We start from the raw sequence: 24,238 nt of genomic DNA on the forward strand, positions 1-24,238 counted from the left end.
AGTCTGAAAATGCATTAATATAAGAATCTCCGACTGTATAAAGGTATTTTTTCTAGATGAAAGCTACAGAGCCGACATTCAAACAATTTTCGTATATTTTCTTAAAAAAACACTGTGCAATATTTTAACTAATATATTGTAAGATATTTTTCGCTCTGTATTTCCTTGTTCCCAGTTAGCAGTTAACAGTTCCCAGTTGCCGTGGCAAACGTGCTGGCAATGTCAATTGGAATGAATATTCTAAGCAGCTGGGCCACAAGAAACCGAATCTTCAATCCCGAGTCCGGAGATTTGTGTGTGCACTGTGTTTGCACTTCGTCGATGGCGTGTCGAGCAATTAGGAAGTGAATCACAGTGCCCAAGGAATAAATGGCAGGCAATTTAAGTAAATATAAAGAATGCAAATAAAATATTGGGTTTTGCCAAAGGCTTAGCAATAAATTTGGTAAATTTCGATGGGGTTCATTGATAAATCTTCGATGAAGGCTTGTGGATTATTTTATTAAATTTGGCTTCCACGTGTTAGTTACTCTCTTCTTAAAAATTTTCAAAATTTTATAAAATACATTAAAGATTTAAAAGGTACATATTAGTTTAATTTACTCAGTTGATGTTGTTTTTTCCATTTCATATTGAAAACCAATTTGATTTATAAATAAGGAGTTGCGTTTGTCAACTTATATTCATTTAGTTTATATTTATGAAATGAAATTTATAAAGTCCACTTCAAGTTGACTTCATTTTTGTATAAAGCGGTGAACTTATCAAAAATCAATTTGCACTTGTGGCTTAAATTTGCAGAAATACGATTCGACATGCGAATTTCACTTCTCCGTCGCAGCACTCTTCACGAAATTGAATCAATTGCTGACCGCAAGACCACAGGCAAAAAATCAGCGCAAAAATATGATTCATGTGTGTGGGACTGGCAAAAGGAACCGCACAGAACGATGACAGAGAATATGCATTTTTCTCCACCGCCATCTCGAAAAACTCGACTCCTGGGGAAAACTGACAAAACTAATTGCCTGGGCGGCCGTAAACAAAAAAAATGGAAAATTCGCAACACACTTTGCGGCAGTCAGCGAGGCGTATTGAAAATAAAAATCTTAACAAAATAAGCTAAAAGCTGAAGAGTTGCCGAGCGCATTAAATCATTTCCGCACTGCAGAGCAGGCAGATTCTTTTGGCTTGTTCTTGTGTGGCAAGTAGCAAGTAGCAAGTCGCAAGTTGCAGGCAGTTGCAGTTTACCACTATTTATGGGCTGCTGCCGGGGGAAAAAGATGAAAAGTGTGTCTTCGTTCCTCCATTTCCCTCGGTGGCAGAAAAATGATTCGCCCCTCCCCCCTACCAAAAAAAAAATAATAATAAAAATAAAAAAGAAAAGTATCCTGCTTATGTACTGTATGTAAGTATATATACACACAGAGTCAGTCGTCCGATTAGCGCATTCATGTGTGTGCATGTGTAACATATTCAGGCAATTACTGCCATTCAGCGCATTTCAATTCAACTTCAAAACTGGCTTTCCTTTCTCCCAGGTTTCCCCCTGTTTTCCCCCTGTTTTCCTCCGACCCGATCTGTGTTGCGGCTAAAGAAGAAAAAAGCTTTTAAACTTCACTCAAGATTTTTGCTGTTCACGCTCGGCTCGCAAATTTTTTGACTGTTCACTTAGTTTTCCCTTTTTTTTCACTAACTGCCCGAACTCTGTACCATGGCAAACAGAAAGCGATTTTTGGCAATTAAGAGGACAAAAACTTTTTAAAATAAATTATACATAAATGAAGAAGCCTAAGTTTGCTTAAAGAAATGTCAAAATAAGCATAAAAATCTATCCAAACGAGAAATAAAATGTTAAAAGCTGGACATGCATATTTAAAAAGCTGCAAAACTCAATTTGATAACTTGCTGATGCTTTAAAAAATTTTCACACATTTATAGTTTTGGAAGTCGAATAATTTTGAAATAATTTACAGCATGCAACGTTTAATGACTTTATTTCATTTACAGCAATTTTCTATAAAATTTCTGCCGCAATTTTCCGTTGATTTCCTCCACCGTTCAGCATTCTCATAATTTTTGGGCATGCATGCTCACTGCTCTTGCTTCTGGTTCTTCTAGGATGTTCAGAACCACTACTGTATATATCCTTCAGCTTCTGCTGCTGTCTTTATCTATGAGTGCCACTTATATATACATATATGTTTGTGAAACAGATGTGATCATATTAATAGATTTAATTGCAATTCATTTTTGTTAATATACCAGTATATTGTATTATATAAATTTATAATTTTTATCTTTTTACTAAAAGAAATGAATGAAGTATAAAATACATATGTAGATATCCAAAAATATGTAACAGAGGCGGAAATATTGTTTCAATAAATTAAAAAAAATCAAAAATCAAATATTATTTCTCTCTATCTATTATTTCTCTCTATCTTTTTTTTATATAGGATTTAAATTTTTGTTTTGTGTTATACTATTATTTCGACCGTAATCGTATGTACACATGTACTTGTGCAACTGCTGCTTTTCCTCCATCATTTTCTTTCACTTCATTTTGTTGTTGGGCTTTTACTTTGTTGCCTGTACTTGTGTGTGTGTGTGTGTCAGTCGTTTTTATAAGTCTGTCAAAATGTAGTTCATATATTTTGGCGAAAATTCATTTTGCAGTTGACATAACTTTGTCAGCCCCAATTTATCAACAACAATTAGTAGAGCAGAGCGAACCCCACTGACTTGACTGACAAGTGTGTGTGTATGTGTGTGGCTGGGTGGGTGCGTGTGTGTGTGTGTGGCATGGCAAGTATGTGACAAGTATTCTGAACAAAAAACTTTGTCTGCCAAACAGAGACTCTCACTCGACTCACTTGACTCTCTGGCCCCGGGAACTTTGAAAACAGCTCGAGAAGACGCATTTGGTCGATGCCAGCATACCGGGCGTATGCGTAATATTGTAATGCCAAAATAATGTGCATTTGGAAAATTGCCGTCAACCCAGCGAAACGAGAAATAGCAGCAGCACACATCAATTGTCAAGTGTCAGCCGAGCCAGCTGGCTTATTAAACTACAATTTGCCACCTGAGCTGACAACTCACCTGTACTCGTGCGACATGAAGAAGGTGCCCCGGATCAGACAGCCGTTGGGATTCTTGCGCTTGCCGTCGAAAATCTTCTGGTAATGCTGGTAGTTATTCAGGTTTACAGCGCCATCGAAGGTCAACATAATAATTTGGGGGATCTGAAAAGCGTAAGTTGAAATCAATAACATTTCGTTGCTTTTGTTTAGAGATTTAATTTGACATATTTTCGTAAAATAATGCCTAATATTTAAGCTTCAGTAAAATGATTACTTCTACTGTTAAATTAGTATAATTTATAGTGTTATCACATACGTTAATCACATATGCAAATAAAACATGTGATGTCTATCCATTAAAAAATAGTACAGTGTAACATACTCATCCCTATTCGCCAACTCAACTACAAATGATAAAGTCTTCGACCCAAGGGGCAAATCCCCTAATCATGTGATTTGAACATCACCTCTGTCTCCAAATAAATATAAGCACTTGCAGCCACATGAGTGTGTGTGAAGAGGGGGTGGGGGAGGGGCTGGAGCGGTGTATATGAGTGGATGGGCGTTTGTGTCCAATTAGAGGATTGCCGACCTCAAAATCAGCCGGGCATGCGATGGCATTGGAAGCCGCAGCAGCAGCTCTAATTGAAGGTTTTGCATTTTGCGTTTGTTTTTCCTGTCTGCGTTTCGCCTGGTTGCGCATTTCCCAACCACCTTCAGTCACCCAAAGCCACCCAAAGTCACCCAAAGCCACCCACTTAGCCACCCACTAAGCCACCCACTAAGCCCCACTTTCGGCTTTGGCACAACTTGCAGCTTGAGCATTAAACATAATTAGTGGGCATGTGGGCAACCGGCGGAGAGGAAGGCAACTAGCAACTTGCCACTTGCCACTTGCCACTTGCAAGCGGCGACTGGCAAGCAATTCACGAAACCAAATTAATTTCTAATAATGCCCGACTATCAATAACACCCAAAAGCAGCATCCGCACGGCGAATTCCATTACAAAATTGCCACCCAAAAATATGGACACTGCAACGGGAATCAAGCAATGCCAAAGCCAAAGGCGAAACCAAACCCAAGCTCAAACCCAAACTCAAACCCAAACCCAAACCTCTGCAGCTGTAGAGTTTGGTGTTTTTATTGCACTTGCAACACTTTAAGTGCAATTCCATAATCAAAGACCGCCGAGTGCAGTTGGAAAAGAATGGGCAAGGGAAAGTAATAATAATGCTAAAGAAATGACGCCCCACAAAAACAGGGAATGTCCAGCAGTGGCAAAATGGATAAAAACTTGCAAATACTCTTACTGATGTAATATGGAGTTTTAAAATGGATAGAAAAAATATTTTTAATTTAATTCCAGTTACTGTATTGTTACTAATTATTCAACCAATTGTTAAGACTAAAACAAGATACCCAAAACAAGATAAATATGCCTGCAGGTGGCGCCATCTGCTGGTGAAAACATCACTTGTTATGTTTGACTTTAACTTCGTAATAATTTCTTAAATACATTGTTAAGTTTAATATGGTTTGTCTAAATATTTCTATTAGCCAAAATGTAATTTCAAAGTCCACGCCAAGGCCAACATACTCCCAAAGAAATCTTAAGTATAAATGGTCAGAAACGAAGGGAAGGAAAGGGATATAAAATCGTAGCTGCAGCAAAATCGGAAATGCATTTCGCATTTGGTCCGAGATCTGGCCATAAAGGCGGTTGGCACGGCAGCAGGAACGCACTTAGCGCTCATTGTAGGACACATAAAAAGGATTATTGTACAAATTCAATATTAATGCGGTCGAAAGAAGGAGATGACTACGACTGTGACTATGACTATGACTATGATGATGGCTATGATGATGATGATGATGGCTATGATGATGATGATGATGATGATGATGGCTATGATAATGATGATGATACTCGCACCTAACCGAACTGAGCTGGCAAAATTATGCAGGGGCGTGAAACACTCGGCGGTCAGTTTAAGTGCGGCTTAGATGACAAGTCGGCATTGAATTGAAATTGAAATTTGCGCTTCGATTTGACAGCTTTTCATATTCCTTCCTCTATTTTTTTCACCCATTTTTGCCACTTCTCCTCTATCTTTCCATCTTTCCATCTCATCTTATTGCCTTTCGCTTGGTCGCCGGCTTTATTGAAAGGCATATTTCAAAGGCGCGTTTCCGCAAAATGAGTGCAAATCAACTGCAAAACTTTTCCCCTTCGCGCTGAATTATGAAGTAAAAATATTATTGCAAATATAATGAATGTGAGGGGGCGAAAGGAGAGCGCACGAAATGGAGCCAAAGCAAATCATAAATTTTCTGGCTTGGACCAAGTTTCCCTGGACGATGAGGTGAGGCAAGCAGTGTGCGAGCCATTGTGGGCCGTTTGAACTTTATGCGTTGGCCATATTGCTGAATCGCCGATTACCTATCGTCCCAAGACCCAATTGCATTTCAAGTTCTCAAACCCGAAAATCGCAAGCATTTCCGCATCGAATTTGTGGCCAAGACGTGGGGATGGCTCTTCGTTAAATTAATGTTTGTGAGTGTTCAAGTTTTAGTTTCTTTATACCCGTGCAACGTATTGATTGTAAGTTTTATTACAAAAATTAGTATTTAACTATTGTTTTACTTTTTGGTGAAAAGATTTCATCTCATAAACGTTGGGACCAACTTGAGGTCCGAAAAGGAACAAGTAGGTTGAGTTTTTAATAGACTTTAAAAAAAAAGAAAATTATTGCCTTAAATTTCGTTTTTCGTTTGTTTTCCAAAATTTTGTATCGAAGGCTCGAATTAGAGGCAATTATTTTCTAAAATACAGGTGTAGTATTACAAAAAAAAGGTACGTTCTAAAAGTATGTCAAGAATAAGAAGGAATAATAATATTAATTAAAATTGATTTGTTACGTAGCACAAATGAGTTTCCAAAACTATCTTTATGTGGGAAGTTAAATAAATTACCTTTTCTGGCTACGTTTTTTGTTTTTAACTATTATTTAAGCGGAGATCTTAAAGTATGGAAAACTGAAGCTATGTGGCCGGAGTAAATAGTAGATGAAAGTGCTGAAAGATTCCCCTTGCACTTCTGTGTGCGTTGATAATTTTTGCCTAATGCGACTCAAGTTTGCACTTTAGTCTTTCAGCAAATATGGCAGCCGAAGAGTTGGGTGGGAAAACGCAAGGATGGGGCTGTCTGGATAATGGCGCGTGGAAGTTTTCTCCATCGTCGAGGACGGCCAAGTGTTCGGGAAAAGGGGGCCTCGCAAATTTGCATAGCTCAGTTGCTCAATCGCAGCGACAATTGAGCGGCTCATTGATTGCACCACCCATTTGCCATTATCCATTCGCCACCAGCCACCAGCCACCAGCCAACAGCTCCACTCACTACTACTCACCACTTATCCAGCCGTCGGGGCATCCACAAACTTTTTGTTGACACTGTGCCATCTTTTCATTTCATTTCATTTTCCCAAATCAAATTCGATTCGCTTTTAAATTGGGCAAAAACGATTTATTTAACGCCTCGCCTTGTCCCCATTTTCAACCTTTGCTCACACTATTAAATTGATTTATGATAATATTTAATGGGGTTTTCCGATATAATTTTATTATGCTTGGGCTGCAATTGTTATTACTTTAATTGCCAAAGCCTTTATTTTTAATTTTTGGTAGAATTCAATAAATGTTTGCAGCTATATCCAATATTACTATATCGTGGTAATTCTTTTAATTTGCACGTTGCTCTTTTTAAGTAAACTGCAACTTGACTTCGAGCTGGTGAAAATTCTCATTACAAAGCTTATAATATTAAAAAACAGATTGAAGCCCAAAAAAGTTTTTATACCCTTGCAGAGGGTATTATAATTTCAGTAGCTAATCGTGAAATGGAGCGATACGGTAATCGAAGGCAGAAAAATGAAAGAAAGGGGGGCAGTGAGGGATATGGAGAGCGAAAGGGGAGAAAAGAGGCATAGAAGACAGAAGCTGTGAAGCCGCGTCCCACGCGGCGTATGCGTTATGTGCGAACCCAAATCAAAGGAAGTTTTTGGCATACACAAATTAACCGCTTGTTTGCGGTTAATTGAGATGATATTAATTATAATTATGCCTGCGCACTTACAAACAACGCGCACACACACACGCACACATACACACAGCAAAATACACACACAAATACACATGCATAGATAAAGATTCAGTTAGCAAATGGAATTATTTTGGGGCCTGCGTTACTGCGAACACATGTAAGCGCTAATAACACTTAAATAAGCCCCGCCAAACACACACACTCGCTCACTCACATACAAACTCCCACACTAATATAGGACTGACACACACACACACAAACACACACACAGGAACACACACAGATGCCCACAAACGGGACAAAACGGATGGCAAGGACAAACACACATTTCAATTTCGAAATTAAGTGGCTCACTTGTCTTGTTTGTATTTGAATGCTTATGCGTGTATTTCTGTCTGTCTGCGTTGATGCATTCGCGAGATTGTGTGCGTGTGTATGCGTGTGTGTGCATTTGATTGTATGTGTGCCCCACCACATAAACATCCGCTTTGCTTTTAACTTATATATGTTTGGTTCTTTGTTCCGCCGAGTGATACTCTTCATATGGAGTATAAACATATGTACATATATTTAAAAACAAGTTATTTTGATAATATTATATATAGGTGAAAAATACTTGTGTTTATCTGCTTTATATGAAATGAGACTACTGTTTTCTGTATTTGAAAATGTTTAGGTATACAATATTCTAAATTTAAACCGAAAGATGTACAAAAAATTAAACTGCTCAGAACAAGTAAATATATACAAATTTTTTTTAAGAACAAAATTTTAAATGGAAAAAAATATAAAAGGCAAATTATATACATAGGACAATATGAATAACTTGTTCACCATTATATAATTTTTGTTTGTATGTTTGTATATAATTTTGTAACTTTAAAAATTGTTGTGAAACTATTTTTGACATTTTAGATTTTTGAATCTCAGTTTATTTTATTTTCACCAACTGGAAAAGACTCTTCTTGTAATACGATTTAAAAGACTTTTCGAATTATAAAAACTAATCAGCAAAACTAGCAAAAAACAAGGAAAAATTTGGAGTAGCCGTCAAATTATTGAAATGCTGTAAATCTTTCCAAAAGCATTCGCGTTTCGCCTCTCCTTGGGTCATAAATATTCGCTGAATATCTCTTTATTATTATGCATGTGAAACCACAACTAATGTGCACTGCGAACTGTCTGTCAATTTGCCAGAAGAGAAGCCACCAGTCAAAGGGCAAAAGGGGGTCATATGTGCATTAACTGATTTTTACATTTGAAATAGAGGCAAAAGAACTGTAAAGGAAATATTTAACAAATGATTTGAGCTCATGAGCATCGGCATCCATGCACTCAAAGCGTATCGTTTGAAAAGGTAACAAAGTAAAAGAAAGCTTACCTGAAACAAAACACGCTTTAAGGTTAAAATACATATATATATATATGTATATATATATGAATGTTGTGAAGCAATTTTATGGGCTTTCCGGGTTGCCAATGCCATTGCTATTTACACCATGAGCGCATAACTCTTGGCCAAATAAACAAAGCGTAGTTATTAAACAGGATATTCGAATCAACAGGAACACCAGTAGCAACAAAAACAATAACTGACAACAATAAGGAAGGGACAGCAGCAAAAACAACAGATGGCAAAAAGTACAAGAGCACAATTTCCTTATGCAAAGCGACGATAAGAGCAAACCGAATGCAAATACATAGATTTATGGCCACAGAACACGGAGAACTGGAATCCAGAGTCGAGCTGAATCCAGAAACCTATACTCGAATCGTATCCAAAGCGCTGCGATCCACAGCTGCCATAGCCCCAGTTCAGTGTCGTAAAAATAAAAGCTGTCAATGCACTTAAAATTTATCGCCCTGCAAATTAACACTTAAATGCAAAATGGAAAAATGGAGACCAAACAAGTAGCCGACTTCGACTTTTGCAAAAAATCGACTAAGTGATTTCCTATACCTTGCTAGGTTAACAAAACTACCTGGCTGTTATTGTAGAGTTTAGGGTTCTATTGTTTGGGATAATTGCATTTATGCATGGCGAAAGTTTTTGAAAATGTGTGCAGAGAAAGTTTGATTGGTGAAACTTTGTTGGACACATTAAGAGGTGTGGACTTGTACAAAATGTGAATGTATCAATACAAGCTGTTTATCATAATATAGTAAAGTATTAAGTATTCAATGTTGCACGATTTCAATGCAATTATATCACTTTTAAATCTATTGAATCTTTGGCTAGTCTATTCATCAGCTTTTTTAAACCCTTGCAGAGGGTAATTTAATTTCAGTAAAAAGTTGTATATATATACTTGATCAGCATATAGTATATATATATTTGATCTCAATTCCAAAGCCTTATTATATCTATAAATCACAATAATTTTTTTTTAATTTTAAATTTTTTAAACTCAAAAATAGGTTTGGATTAGTTAATTATATGTGATTAGTACTGTGTTGTTCATAAACATTTACTGATATTCAGTTTATGGGTACATATATGCCCCTCTGGATACCCTGGCAGCACCTGAGTGCTTACCGAATCCGACGTTGAACAACCGACCACCACCCACTACCCACTACCCATCACCCACCACCCACCACCCACCGCTCATCCATCGCATCGCATCGCAGTGTCAGTGTTACTTACCTTTTCGGCCTCCAGGTCGTCGGGAATCTGGGTGCCGTCCTTGGAGCAGAAGCAGTAGGGCAGGGCGCACTCCTCGGTGTTGCATCGCTGGGCGGTGTCTGCCGGCGCATCCGTGGCTGGGGCGGGGGCTGAATGGGGAAGGAGAGATGGGAAAGAGGGAACTCAAATCAGTTTGGAAATTATTTAAAATCTATTTCGTTATGCGGGATCCAATCCCAGATGCTGGGCGGTCGAAAGTCAACAAGTCAGCCGGCACAATGCCGGACGAAATGTCAATAAGCAGGCAATCCAAGGCGAGTGTGTGCAAGAAACACGTTAAAAGAAAGTTAACAACAGGCGGCTGAGTGCAGGGGGGGTGGGGGGTATCGAAGTCAAATAACCTTAAGCCAAATCCAGAGCTAACTCCACCCAAAACCACCACCCAACACCCCTTGTCCCACAAAAGCTATTTGCATATGTGGGCGGTGTTGGGGCGTGGCATCTGGATGTGATTGCCAGCCGAAACTCAATCGAATTCAATTGCTTTTTTTCTCCACAGAGCCCCATCCTCAGTGGCAATCAGTTGTTCGGGCTTGGTTTGTTTTGTTTTGTTTTGCTATCGAGTAAACAAATTCGCTTTAAGTTCGCAAAACAAAAGGTGGATCGAAGTCAGGGAGCATGTTCTTCGGCAAATATTAAATGCATATTCGGAGCATCCGGAAGATGCACAAACCGAATTAGCATGGCGAGTGCGATATGGATGAGCCATCGAAGCTCGTTCCCGGAGGCGTTGATTTGATTTGATTTCGTGTTTGACTCGAAAACTTGGCTTGCAGCCGTCTGGGGAAAATCGCAGTGACTTTCTAGGGTTAAGGGTCATGAAGGTCAGAAATTTGAATGATTTGCAGTTTAATTTAAATTTCATGACCAATATTGCCTTTAAAATCCTTGTCAAATAAAATTGTAATAAACTTAAAATGCTCTTTGTGTAAACTGAAATTAAAAAATTTTGATTTTAGTTTCAAAAACAGAATTACTTAATTTTTATCTTTTTGCTTAGGAAATCTTTAAATTTAAAATAGTTAGAAAACTTGCATTTTTTTATAAATGGTCAAAGCAGAGGCTTTCAGTGGATCACTCAAGAAAATTCGTATCCCCAGTTAATTAATCAATCGATATGCAAATGTAAAGTGTACCATTCCCAAAAACATCAACTTCCTTCTGCCAAGATATGTCACCGAAAATAAATTGTGAAATGGTAGTTTTTCCCCAATTCCAGAGGCATATCATCAATCAATTCAATTCTGTTTCCACTTCCCTTTTATTATGTTTCTTTTCAGAATATTTAGGCAAGCACTTAAGCCTCTTCTTTGGAGAAGTGGCGAGCTAAGAGTGTTGGAGTGAAAGAAACTTGAAGTTTTCACTTCGATTAAGCCTTTCGACAATGCTTAACTGCGATTTAATTACACAGTTTCAATGTTATGCAAATGAAAAGCCCAATCCTTCAACAAAAACGAGAGAAAATATATATATATAGTGGGAGAGCTCTCTAAATTTGCCATTGATTTGGTTTTTGCCGTGTTTCTCGTTTTTTTTTCTGTTTACTTTTGTGACTCCTATTCAATCTGTTAACTCGTATTAAAAAAAAAATAATAAACAATATGTATGAATGAGTTTTCATTTAGGAGTTTTTAAAATATTAACATAGTATTTCTGATCAGATTGCTGGGCGAAATGGGAAAATAAATAAAAGTAAAACCGGAAGGGAAAACAAAATAAATGCTTGTGGCATATCAATGCCTTTTGAAAAATATTTGTGGTCACATCATAAATAACGGCAATGAAAATGAAATGCTTGGCAATTAATTGGCCAGGACACAAGCACACACACACACACACACTCACACACTCACAGAGAGAGAGAGAGAGACACACACAGAGACACACAGGACATGACTGCAATCAACATAAATTCTCTGGGGCTGGAAACCAAACTCTTTGCCAACCATCCTGTCCTGCTTTTCCAACAGAAAGTAAATGCATAAAATTTTATTATTTCAAAAAGAAACTTCAAGAACTCTGCACTCCCTCTCTTTCTCCCTCTCACTCTGTTTCTGTCCCTGTCCCTGTCACACCGACTAATGCCGTCTCGCTCCAAACTTGTGCTGAGTTATTGAATAAAATGTAATAAACACTTTTAGTAACTTTGTCTTATGCATTTTGTCGTCGGTGGACGGACAACGATTCACATCTTCGCACACGATGCGTATACGTAATATTTGGCTACTGCCACTCCATACAGCAGCTGTTGTTGTTGTTTCTGTTTTCTTAGTTTTTTTTTTCTGCACAGTAAATGTTTGATAAGGAGAACTTGATACAAATCGACTCACTATTTATATAATTTTAATTTAATCAGTTTAATTTACTGGAAATTTAAAAATTAAATAATTTCTGATGTCGTCAATATAGGATTATGCTTATTGAAGACTATATTGAATTTTAAACATATTTATTTAATGTATTAAGGATGCATAAAGTATTAATTTGGATTTTGTTACCAAGCGGCGTTTTTCTTTACAAATGAATGAATGAATGAATTATTATTTTTATTAAGTAATGGTAAGCTCACATGGTCGAGAGTGCACTGCATTTACGGTAAAGTTTTTGTTACTATTTTTCCCAGCCCTTTTTCTTGTTGTTCGTGTGTGCGGGTGTGGGTGCTGCTGCTCGTGTTGTTGTGTAAGCAATATTGAAATGCTGTCATTGAGCGTGCTCACTGAATTATGAAATTGAAAACTATTCAGTGCAAAACATTTTTCTTTGAATTTTATCAGCTCAGCTGCGTGCTAGTGTGTGTGGTGTGCGTAAGACCGTGTGTGCGTGTGGTTGTGGGCGGAAAATCAGCTTGTCATTTCCTTGGACAAGCTGCCTGTCAAGCGTTTTAACCCTTGCGAAAATACAACTGCCTTTAAAAAAGTGGCTTAAATATTTTAATTCGTGTCTCGCCTTGGCCAAATCAAATCGAAATTAAATGAAATGAAATCGCATTTATATGCACAATGTATTGCATACATTTCAGGGCGCGCACACACACATACACACACACATGCCGCTTTTTGCTTATTTATTTTGGGGACAAGTTGCTGTCACAATTTCAAATTCAGTTGAGACTCGTTGCGTATACGCAATTCGTCAGCTGAGATTTGAGCAGAGTACTGAGAAAATGGGTGAGGGGTGAGGGGTCTACGGGTGTCGAGGAGGAGGTCTTTCGGCTGGCAGAGCTCTTAATCCTCGGATGGCTTAGGCAGTTGGCAGCTGGCTGCAAAATTAAAGTGCCCGACCATTATAGGCAATCAGTTAGTTTGGCTCACTCAGTTTGATGAAAGTGCCTTAAATTATACAACAAAATACATGCCCAAATGGCTAGATGGAATTTAACGGATGGCAAATTGAGCTGGCTGTACGGTAGATTATCTATATACTTCGAATCGGCAAAAATTTAAATCGAATATCTGCAGTTCTAGTTTATACTTTATATGATTTGAGTTATTAGAGAAAACTCAATTGTTTAATTTATAATATGATAATTCCATAAGCTAAAACAGTACTGGTATTTTAACGCAACTATGTACAAAATACTCGAGCATTTGATTCTCGAAAAATATATTTACATACTCATGTGTGGCGGTAACTACATAGCCATATCTATGTGTCAGCTGAAAAAAAGCATGAGCAAATTTTTATACACAGAGCTTTGACCTAATCTCTGCTGCAATATTTCGCCTTTGCGTGAGTGTGTGTATGTGTGTGTGTGTGTGTGTAAAAAGTAGAAGGAAAGTAATAACATAAATGACACACACACACACACACATACACAGCGAGCTATTTATATGGGACAACATTCCAGTTGGTATTACGCAAATCCCCAAACGCTTTAGCTGTCGCAGCTTTCTTCCAAGCGGTTGCCTTCCGACCGACGACCGACGGACCGACGGACCGGGATCAGCATCCGTACCCGTAAGCCCCTACCCCTCAACCCCCCAACCCCCTGAGTCCGTACTCCCCCTCCTGCCCATCATTCGCCCTCTTCCGTACCCAAAAAAAGCCGTACTAGTCGCAGTTGCAACCGGAATGGCGACTACTGCAAAAGTGCGTGTTTGCATGTGAGCGATATGTCACTCGGCATATGGCTGTGTGTGTGTGTGTGCGTTTCACTCTCTTGCCACGCCTAACCGCCCCTTACCAGACCCCTCCGAACCCCCTTTTGATGCTCTTCCCACCCGTTTCCTAACACTGGGCCAAAATAAATAGAATGACTTTGGGCACTTTTATGGATCATGATAGTAAGTCTTTATGTTTTTAATGCAAAAATAATTAACATGGATAAAGTAGCCATCTTACAATATTAAAAAAACTACTTTTGCTAATATATTTAAGTTTTTTCATTAATAATAATATCGAGACAACTGTTTTACTGTGAAGTTCTTATGGTTCTTGCCAAAAACAATAAAATTTGAATGCAGACAAAACAACAAGTTTTAACCTTGCAAGTGTATTCAAGAATACTATTAACCCGTAGTCTAATTATTCTTAAAACACTTTTAGTTATCATAATCTGTTGACAAGATTAAAATAATAGTTAGAATATTTGTCAAGTGTATGCAGAAAAAAAAGTTAAGATACTGGGAATGGGAGGAATATGCTTTCCTTTTCTGTCGGTGCACTAAGGCGATGCAAAAGTCCGAGACTGAAGCTGAGGCTGCCGTAAAACTGAAAACTAAATCGTAGATGTAAGCTTTAATGGCCCACCCACATATATATATATAGCTGTGGTCAAGATTATAGAAGTACGAATGGCAGTCGACAAAAATATAATTTCTTATTTTCAACTAAGTAAAGTAGATACATTTCAAAAACGTTAATGATTAGTTTTATAAGAAGTCTCGTGTAAATTGGAATAATTGATTCGCTTGGAATTGAAAAAAGCCTTGAAAAAAGCAGTATTAGTTTAAAATGTTTTAAATAGGCATTTTTTTTATTTAAGTTTATGGTATTGTTAGCTATTCGCTGCGCTTGGTATTGAAGATAGCATAAGAAAATATCACTTAAATAAATAAATTGTTATGTTGAATGTTGAAAGACATTTCAGTGTTATTTTCATGACCTAGAGTGTATTGATGAAGGGAGGACGAAGGATGGACTTGGTTATTCTTAAGCGGTCGCGTTTGTGCCCCATTTGAAGTGCACTCAATGTTGTGGGTGGTCGGGTGGTGTGCCAAAGTACTTGGCATTCATCTTGGCAATGGCTCAACTAACGCCGCGCCCCCTTTTCCAGCTCCGCGCCCCATTTTGCCCACCGCCCCTTCCCTTTTCCCGGCGGCAAGGTGGCCCTTTGGGCAGCGTCGTTAGGCAAGTCAATAGAGCGGACAATGTTTGGAATTGTGTCCCCGGAGTGGTGGCCACCATTTGCCCATTGCTTTTGTCATCGACTACATTTCGATTTCGATTTTGGTTACGTTTCAGTTTGGTTTTGGCCAGTACAAGCGCAGGAACACACAGATTTTGTGACCATAAATGAATTATGCGACATTTACTCAAAATTGCTTCCTAATGCACAACATCCGGCCTGAGAAATGTCCACCTCTTTGTCTATATGTGCTGGGGTACAGTTAAAAAAATGAGAATATATTTGACTTAAACGAAGGCGTTATGGTTTTTTATTTAGTTTTTTACGTTTATGGATTTAACGGATTTCTCCAACTGTAAAGCATTTTATTGGTTTTGTTTCATTAATATAAATAATAGTATCATATTACATAGCAACATGTGTCGAATTATAAAATACCATCAAAATGTAATTCAATTTTATAAGTTTACTAGGCTGATTTAATAGATACTAGGCCACCTAATTTGTTTTACAAAAAAATAAAAGTAGCTTAAAAACGCGATTCACATTTTCTAAGCTCTTTTTTTTGCGCTTTTAATTTTTTTTCAGCATATTCCTACTGGCAAAATGTCCAAATTTTATTTGAAGCCTCTAATAAATTGTATGCCCCAGCTTAGCCTGGCGATTGTTTGGGCCCAAAGTTCGCTTTTATATTATCAAGCGTTTTTGTCCCTCGCAAAACTTCAAATCGTTTTGCAGCCCAGGCAGACAAACGGACAGACAGACAGATCAAGAGGAAAAACCTGCCCGATGGAATGGTGGCCACACTTAGAGTGCACTTACAGTTTTTCCCCATTTTCTTTGTTCGCCTTGATTTATGTTGCACTTGCTTCCCCGTTCTGGCTGGAGTTTTGAGACCTTCCTAATCACTTACTTGTTGGTAGAGGACCGCACTTGGCCTCATCCTTGAATGTGCAATACTTCTGCAGATCATCGAAGAAGAGTCCGGATGGGCAGCGGTTCAGATACGGAAATCCATCGACGCACTGTGAGTGGGTTCGAGTAGAGGGGGGTAAGTACCATTGAATGTATTTATTATGGTGTCATTAATTTGGAAAATCAAGGACTGAAGGGGGCGGTACTCACCTGGTAAAAGCGACGACAGGTCGCCGGATCGGCGTAGTTGCCATTGGCAATATGTGAGGGGCACTGGAACTCCTCTTTCTCCTTTCCCTGGCCTGTAAATGTTCAAGGGAAATAAAATGTAAATAAACTTTTGAAAGTTCTATAGATCTCTGTAGATTTTTTGGCATTAAACCAAAAACAACAGAACAATATATAACTCCTCCAATATATTGTTTTATAAATCAAAAGAAACATAAAGGCAATTAAAAATTAGTTGGTTATGAAATGTAAATTGAATCGTAGGAGTGTTTAAAATATTTTCGATATATTTCCATCAAAGCAAATATAAAACGCATTTAATTATGTTTTTAAAACTCTTGTAAAATTAAAAAAAGTGATTTACCCATTAAAACCATAAGCCAATTGCAGTAACATTTTTATGGAGTTGAGTTGCGCATGGAATTTAAATATCCGGCTATTAATTGCTTAATAGACATAATACTTTATGTACGAGGGCATGTAACACATCAGATTTATATGTTCATGTAGGAATGAGCTGCAGGATAAAAACAAACTATAATCGCTTATTGTGTATTCATGACGATTTCGCAGCATTTATGCCTGTATATATATATTTTTTTAAAAGCCAAATCTAAGCTGAAAAGGCTTGGCGGCTTGACATTTACAAAAAGCCACAAGATGGGATGGGAGATAAGCGAATGAAACACATAAATAAATAAATAACAGATAAGTTATAATTAAATGTCGATTTACGTTTTGATCGAGTGGAAAAAAAGCATAATTTTAAATGCACAAAACAAACAAAAGCACAAAAAAAACTAAATTTATGGAAATATTTCAAAATTCAAACACAAATCCAACGTCTGTTTTTTTTTGGTGGTTTGGTACAAGTTTAACTCTAATGAATATAAATTGACTTGCAGCATTAGATTAACGGAGGCCTAAAACAACAAACAGCAGAAGTTCAACCCTGTTCCCATTTCCCAAATCCGTTTGTCGACCAAATGTTTGGTTTATTTTGGGGGGAAATCGATGAGATCTAGCGGCGATTATAATTACGAAAGCTACGCCCACTTTTCCGGTTGACTGCCGCTCAAATTATTCATAAAACATATCCATTTTGGGGCTAAATGTTAATTAAATGAAAACTATTATTGGACACAATTGCATTACGTTTACGCGGCGTGTGCTGCGTGTATTTTCTATTATAATTATAATTATTTGTCAGTTTTATGATTTTGCATTGTTGCCATGCCACGAAAATGGCAATTAATTGATAGCTAAGACCGAAATCCCGAAAATAACAAAATGGAATTGCACGAATACAGGCGCACTTGACAATGGTATTGGTTATTTATTGGCGAATAATATATATACTACGCTGGATTACAAATTTTTTTTTATACACATAGATAGCATTTAAATGTATTCAAAGGATATTAATGTATGTTGATCTTTATTAATAGTACTCAAATTTTATGTGAGACCCAATTTGAATAGCAAGAATATAAGTAAGTTGAGTTTGATATAATTATATTTTCCTAATACTTGTTTTAATACCAAGTTGTTGTGAGACATATACAATCAATTATAATAAAATTATTTGTATTTTATTTTTGTTAACGTGTTTTTCGTTAATTAAAACATTATATTACAATATGTTTTAGTTAAAAGATTAAAATACCTCGTTGGAAATCTTTTAATGTGGGCAAAACGTAATTGCCAATTTAAAACTAAAATATGTGCACCTTAAGTCAATTCTAGATTCAAACTTAAAAAAATATATTCATGAATTAATTTTTGATTGCTTTTATTTAAGCCTCATTCAGCCTTCATTTAAATTCATGAAATGCTACGCGGAAGAGACTTTACCAAATGACACTACAGTTGGTTTGACTAATTTTTGCACATTTTTTTATTTGCTGATTTGTTTTATAAGCGCAGATTTCATATAAACAGTAAATTAAAAATGCCTTTCCATTTAAATATAATTTTAATGTAATACTAAATTTCGTGAACTTTCGAAACCAGCGCCAAATGCAACTCAAAAGTCTGTGGGAATAGTGGTTTTTGGGTTGGGCCTAAAAAATGCACCTACTTCCCAACCTCTTTTCACATTTGCCATTTATTGTGGCGGTTTTTGCATCGCTTGCTCCTCGTTTTTTATTTTTGGCATACAAATTTTATTTGTGTTCCTGAATCGCAACCTCCTGTTATTTCTGTGCGATTTTTGATAGCGATTAACAATAAGTGAATATATTTAAAGGGGGCCACTTAAATTTTTATCAAACAAAAGCAGCTCTTGTGCTTTCAATAAAAAATCTGGAAATATTTTCCTAAAATATTTGAGTGTTGGTGCTTGGTCAATTTATGGTTATTTATGTGTATATTTATCCAACAACAGCAGCGACCACAATGCGGTGAAAAAAGCAACAAAATTGGCAGTTAATTTAAATGGAATGTGTAAAATAAACAATAACAAAGCAATGCCAGAATGAAATCAAATGAAAATGCTGAGCTTTAAAAACAGCGAATATTATGGAGCAGTGGGGAAGTGAGGCGAAAAACATTTTCATATTATTATTATGGCTAATTAATATTTATTAACCAGTCCAAGCCCACATCCACGTCCATAAACACTGGCCGAATAACTGGCAGGAGTCCAGAAGTCATGGCTAATGAGGCGACGTCCTCTAAGCGGCTTAATGCCCCCCTTTCCGTTTTTCCCCTTTGCCACCACCCATGCTAGTTGAGCTGGAGCAGAAGGAATCCTTGAATTCTTGAAGGGAACAATTTAACTCAGTCGGCGAACTGCTTAAAAGTTGGGTAGAAAGACACTACTTGCAGCCAATCCTCTCTTACAGTGGGAATTGTGGATCCATTTTGCAGTGAAATAGCAGGAAAGCAGAATAAATTCGTCAAAAAACCATCTCTTTAAAATAAAAAGAAATGTTTTTTTTATCGAAAAGTGATACTTTTTTTCTGATTCAAAAAAATTTTATTACATGAAAAACTCCAAATCATCGCATATAATAAAAAAAAATTTAAACAAGAACACAATTTTTAATCACTTATTTTAATAGAAGTTCAAATAATACTCAAAAATAATAAGTACACTTTTCTACAACCCATTTAGGGGCACCTGTGAATTTTTTCCATTCAATAAAATGTCACGAATATCAAACTATTCGACCTTTTACAGCCATGACGACCGTAAAAATACGAAAAATAATAATAATAAATTTATTGCACATTTATTTAAAAGTCATAAGGCCAATTACATGGAAACCGTTTTTTGTTCTTTGCCCTTAATTAAGAAATTGCCAATGCGGAAAATAATAATTAAAAATAAGCCGAGCGCCGTAACGTTCAAAAGGATACATTCCCTCTCCCTTTCACTGCTGTCCTCGTCTCGCTCTGGAGAAATTAAATGTGCCCGAGAAAATAAATAAATTGAGGAACAAAAAACGGGGAAAAACCTGGCGAAGAGCCGGAAAAATCTTTATTTTATGCACATCGTGCAATAATTTTTCGTTTTCTTGTTTCATTTTTCTGTGATTTTTGTTTTTGTTGTTCTCCGTTGTTGTTTTTTTCTTGGTGTTGTTGTTGCTTTTTGATTTTCCTTCCCCCTGACCATAATTTATTTCAGGTTTTTAAGTGAGAGGGGTGAAAATCGAATAGTTTGCAAATTAAATTTTTCTGCTAAATGTTGTAAAGCCAACGGTAATTAATGTCTTTTTTCCGAAACAGGCTAACAATTTTTTTGTAGAATTTACAATTATAATAATTGATTTTACATTTTTTAAGGTCAAGCATATATGGTCATTTGTGTTCCATTTCTTCGTTTTCATCTCTATTTCTGACTTCAGAAGTTGAAATCAATATCCTATTTTGATTTAATCAGCGATGAAATAAAAAGATGGCAGTGAATGTATGCAACAAAATAAAAACAAATGTGTACCAATGAGAAACAAAGAACAAACAAATGTACCCACGAATTTTGTTGATACGAAATTTTCCATTTCTTTGTTATAATGACATAAGTTTTTATAGTTGTATTTCTTTGTGAAAGAATTCGTGTTTAACTGTATATATAAAGTGTGTGTGTAATATAAAATGATTGGATTGATTTCTTTATGGTATTCATTATTTTTGCTCCTGAAAGTGGATTTTAAATCGAGTTTCGCTGACACACTTCCATTCCGTTGTTTATGCACAGATATTCACTTAACACATTTCACATTCAGCATCGTGCGATCTCTTTCGCACCGCCACTATAGCTGTTTCTTTCTTGTGCAACTGATTTTATTTTTTTCTTTTTTTGTTTTGGGAAAACGTTTTCAGTTGTTATTTGTTGTTGTTTATCCGCTGGTATTTTCAAGTAATTTTTCACGCATTTCTGTGGCTGCTTTGCGCCTCATTTTTCACGCCTGTCCGTGTGTTTTGTGCATGTGTGTTTTTGTGTGTGTGAGTGTGTGTGTCTGTGTGTCTGTGTGTCTGAATCTGTGCGAGTGTGTGTTAAGCTGCTTAAATGTTTTTGTCGCTTCCTTTTGCAACATTTGCCATTTTTTTCGCGCTGTGTGCGTGTGTTTCAGTTGCTGCTTTTCTGCATTTACAACACTTAAATTGTAAATAATGCCGATTTGGTTAGCTTGGCGCGAAAGAGACGGCCACTAGGGGTGGGCGAAAGAGACGGGGCGAAAGGAAAACCTCAGTGCTCACTTTTCGAGTGTGTAATGGCCAAAGCCACTTGCCTTTGTCAACAAATTTGCGTTTAAATGGCTCATGTGCCCGCTGTTTTCCCCCCCTTTTCCTCAGTATTTTTCACGCCCACCAATTCGTTTTAATGTATTTTTAAATTATGTTGATTTCGTTTTCTTTAAGTGAGCGGCGCAAACAAAAAAAATAAATAAATAAAATACTTGGAGTGGCAAAAGAAAAAAGGGCCAGAGAACTTTAATGAAATGAATGTGCCGCACTTGAGAGTGATAAATTCCTCGTTCTCCTAATTGGCTTTTCCTTCAGGGTAATGATATTAAGCCTTTTCACTTTATCAGTGCTGTATTTAACAAAGCTGATTTTATTTTACGAAAACATGTATACACAAAGTCATAAGTAGTGGTAAATTTAAATTTTTCTGAGCTGAGCTCATTTGCCATACTTAATAAAAGGACATCGCTTACATTTTTTTAAATTCTATCTCAATAAGTGATTTTTTTATAAAGCAAATACTAGCAATAAGTATTATGAAATACGCATTCATTCAACAACTTTGCATCTCATAGAAAACTTTATTGATGAAATAAGCTCTCGTATTCAAAACACTTTCATTATGTTGTAAACATTTCCTTTCTGAAAGGATTTCGCAATTCCAGAAAAAAAGCGCCGCTCAAAAGTCCGTTAATATATATTTTTCCACTTGTGCAATCGCACGCCAATGAAATGAAAGTATTTTTTCGTTTTCGTTTTTGTTTTTTAGTTAAGCTTTTTGGCAGATTTTTCATCACACACCAAAAGCAATTATGCAACGCGCTTGGCGATGGCCAACCGAAAAAAAGTAAAATCAATGTCACAATCAAGTTGCATAAATGAAGCTCAGCATCTGCTCCAAACTCTCTCAAAATAAATAAATAAATAAACATAAAAATCGATTGGCATTTTCAATTCCCGTTGATTTTATGGTTTTTTTTCTTACATTTTACATCAACGTTTACATAATTCAAGCAATATGCACCGTTTTCGAAACAAGTTTTTCACCGCACGTTAAACACTAAAGAAAGTGAAATCGAAATCGAGAGAAGAAACTCAGCCAATAAACGCGATGCTGCATAATGCTTAAAAAATATAGGCAAATCTACAAAAATATAATAAATCAAAGTATGTGAGCAAGAAATGAAAGCAAAAGTTGACCATGAAATCTGGGCAGACAAGACTTGACAGATTTGCATATTCATGAAGTTCATCTCACAGATATTTCCGATATATGCGCTACACGGCAAAAAAAAAAGGCGTCTTTAAACCGAATTTAAAAAGTTATCATTTATAATTGGTGTTTTATCCAAATCCTATTTATGGTTTCATAGATTTTTCAAATACTTTCAATAAAGAATTACATTTAAGTTAGTTAGTAAGATTATAAGTTAAGTTTCAATTAGAACTTTAACCAGATAAGTAAATTTTTCATTAGAAAAAAATATATAACTTCAAATTAAGTTTGGTAAAGTTAAATTTTTCGAAATTAATTTGTAATACAAATATTATAAATAAAATCGGCGGGCTTAAACTTAGGTTTGAAAGAAATCAACCTGGAAAGTTTTCTGGAGAACCAGAGATGTTGGCGCTATTTTCGTCCAGTGTATGTAAATGTATGCCGATGGCTGGCTTTCTGGCTTTCTGGCTATCTGGCTGAATTGCTAATTAGCATGAGCGAATAGCCAAGCGAGAGCTGCAAAAGTTGCCGCTAATCAAGTTGGAGGTCAGTTCGGCAGTTGTCGGCTGTCAGTTGGCAGACTTTTTATTACGCAACTGGGAAGAGTTAGCCCGAAACTGGATGCCCAGTTAGCCAACCAGTTTTGCCGACAGGACCACGACAGCTGACCTTGCGAGCCGACAGGGAGAAAACCTGTTGGAAAAACCGCTGGCTGTGTTACCTAATTCGTACAGGAAGCGATGTCCCCAGCTTTGAGCAGTCAGTTTTTACATTATTCACCACTCAAACAAATGAACGAATACTCAGGAAGAGACCAGCCAAGCGCTGGCTCTATGATTTCTTTCACTCGCACGAAGCACAGTAACAAAAATTGCAAAAAAAAAAAAACATATACCATATATGTATAGGGCGAATGCGGAAACGATATATATATTTTTGCTGGTGGATCGCTCGTCATTTGGCCAGAAACTTACCATTAACACCAGCGATAACTAGCAGCACGGCCACCAGACACAGCCGCATCATCTTGATTCTAGCTACGTGTACGGATCGAGGTCTATATATCCCGATTCCGGAACGAGATATATGCGAGTGTGCGAGAAGAGCGAGGGAGATCGGGGCGGGCGAGTAAAAGCGAGACGTCCGCAACGCGCAAATGCAAACCGCCAACTGATCGAGACCCACGGCCAAGAAACTGCAAGAAGCCAACGCCGACTCTCGGCCCAAAGCCACTCGATTGGTCGTGGCCGATTGCTCAGCGGCTCAGCGGCTCAACCGGAGGTGCTGCAAGTAAAGTCTCAAAAAAAAGCCAAACTAGATTAGTTTCGAAAGGCTTATAAACAAAAAAAAGCCCCACACACTTTTTGTGTGAAATACATATTCCTTATAAGAATATAATGAATAATAATTTCATCCCAATTTTTTTTATAAAATATACCTTTTTACTGTTAAGTATTTAACCGAATATATAATTTCTAAAAAAGCGGTTTCATCTCAAAAACGACTGGAAAATATAATAAATAAAATTAACAGATTTCTGTATTTTTTCCCGCCAAATGACCAGCTCTAATATCTCAGCACTGGAGTGCGGGCCCCTTAAACGATGGATCGTATTCCCCATTGTTCGATCGCTCACTCAACTATCTCAATTTCGATCTCAATTCACTTTCGTTTGAACTGGTTGTCGGATGATTCAACTCGACTCAGCTGTATTTGATTCGATTCGATTCGATTCGAGTTGATTCGAGTCGAGTGGAATCGAGTGAGTTCGGAAACGAAACAAAAGCCGGTTTTGGGAAGCGGCGAAGTCTGCGCATGCGTGCGCATTTCAATGAGACCGCGGGCGAAACAATGTGTCTGTGGCTGTGGCGGCGACTGAAGCCGATTTATGGAGTCGAATTATGCATATTGGCCATCCCATTATGCTGGCCATCCATATGCATGACGGGCAGGCCATCCGCCAAC

The 24,238-nt window shown here is 37.1% G+C and overlaps 1 protein-coding gene across 1 annotated transcript in view; it reads right to left on the reverse strand.

Moving 5' to 3' along the window:
- The window catches only part of LOC108140894 (chitin deacetylase 1), a 42,758-nt gene extending 19,305 nt beyond the window's left edge, over positions 1–23,453 (reverse strand). The window contains exons 1-5 of the mRNA XM_017263936.2: positions 23,248–23,453; positions 16,345–16,436; positions 16,133–16,244; positions 9,834–9,961; positions 3,106–3,248 (exon numbers count right to left, since the gene is read on the reverse strand). Of these exons, the coding sequence (XP_017119425.1) occupies positions 3,106–3,248; positions 9,834–9,961; positions 16,133–16,244; positions 16,345–16,436; positions 23,248–23,299 (527 nt within the window). The 5' untranslated portion in view covers positions 23,300–23,453. The remainder of the gene's footprint in view (positions 1–3,105; positions 3,249–9,833; positions 9,962–16,132; positions 16,245–16,344; positions 16,437–23,247) is intronic.
- Between the last annotated feature and the right edge of the window lie 785 nt (positions 23,454–24,238).

This window comes from Drosophila elegans, unplaced genomic scaffold (genome assembly GCF_018152505.1).
Source record: "Drosophila elegans isolate 14027-0461.03 unplaced genomic scaffold, ASM1815250v1 contig_149, whole genome shotgun sequence".
Classification (NCBI taxonomy): domain Eukaryota; kingdom Metazoa; phylum Arthropoda; class Insecta; order Diptera; family Drosophilidae; genus Drosophila; species Drosophila elegans.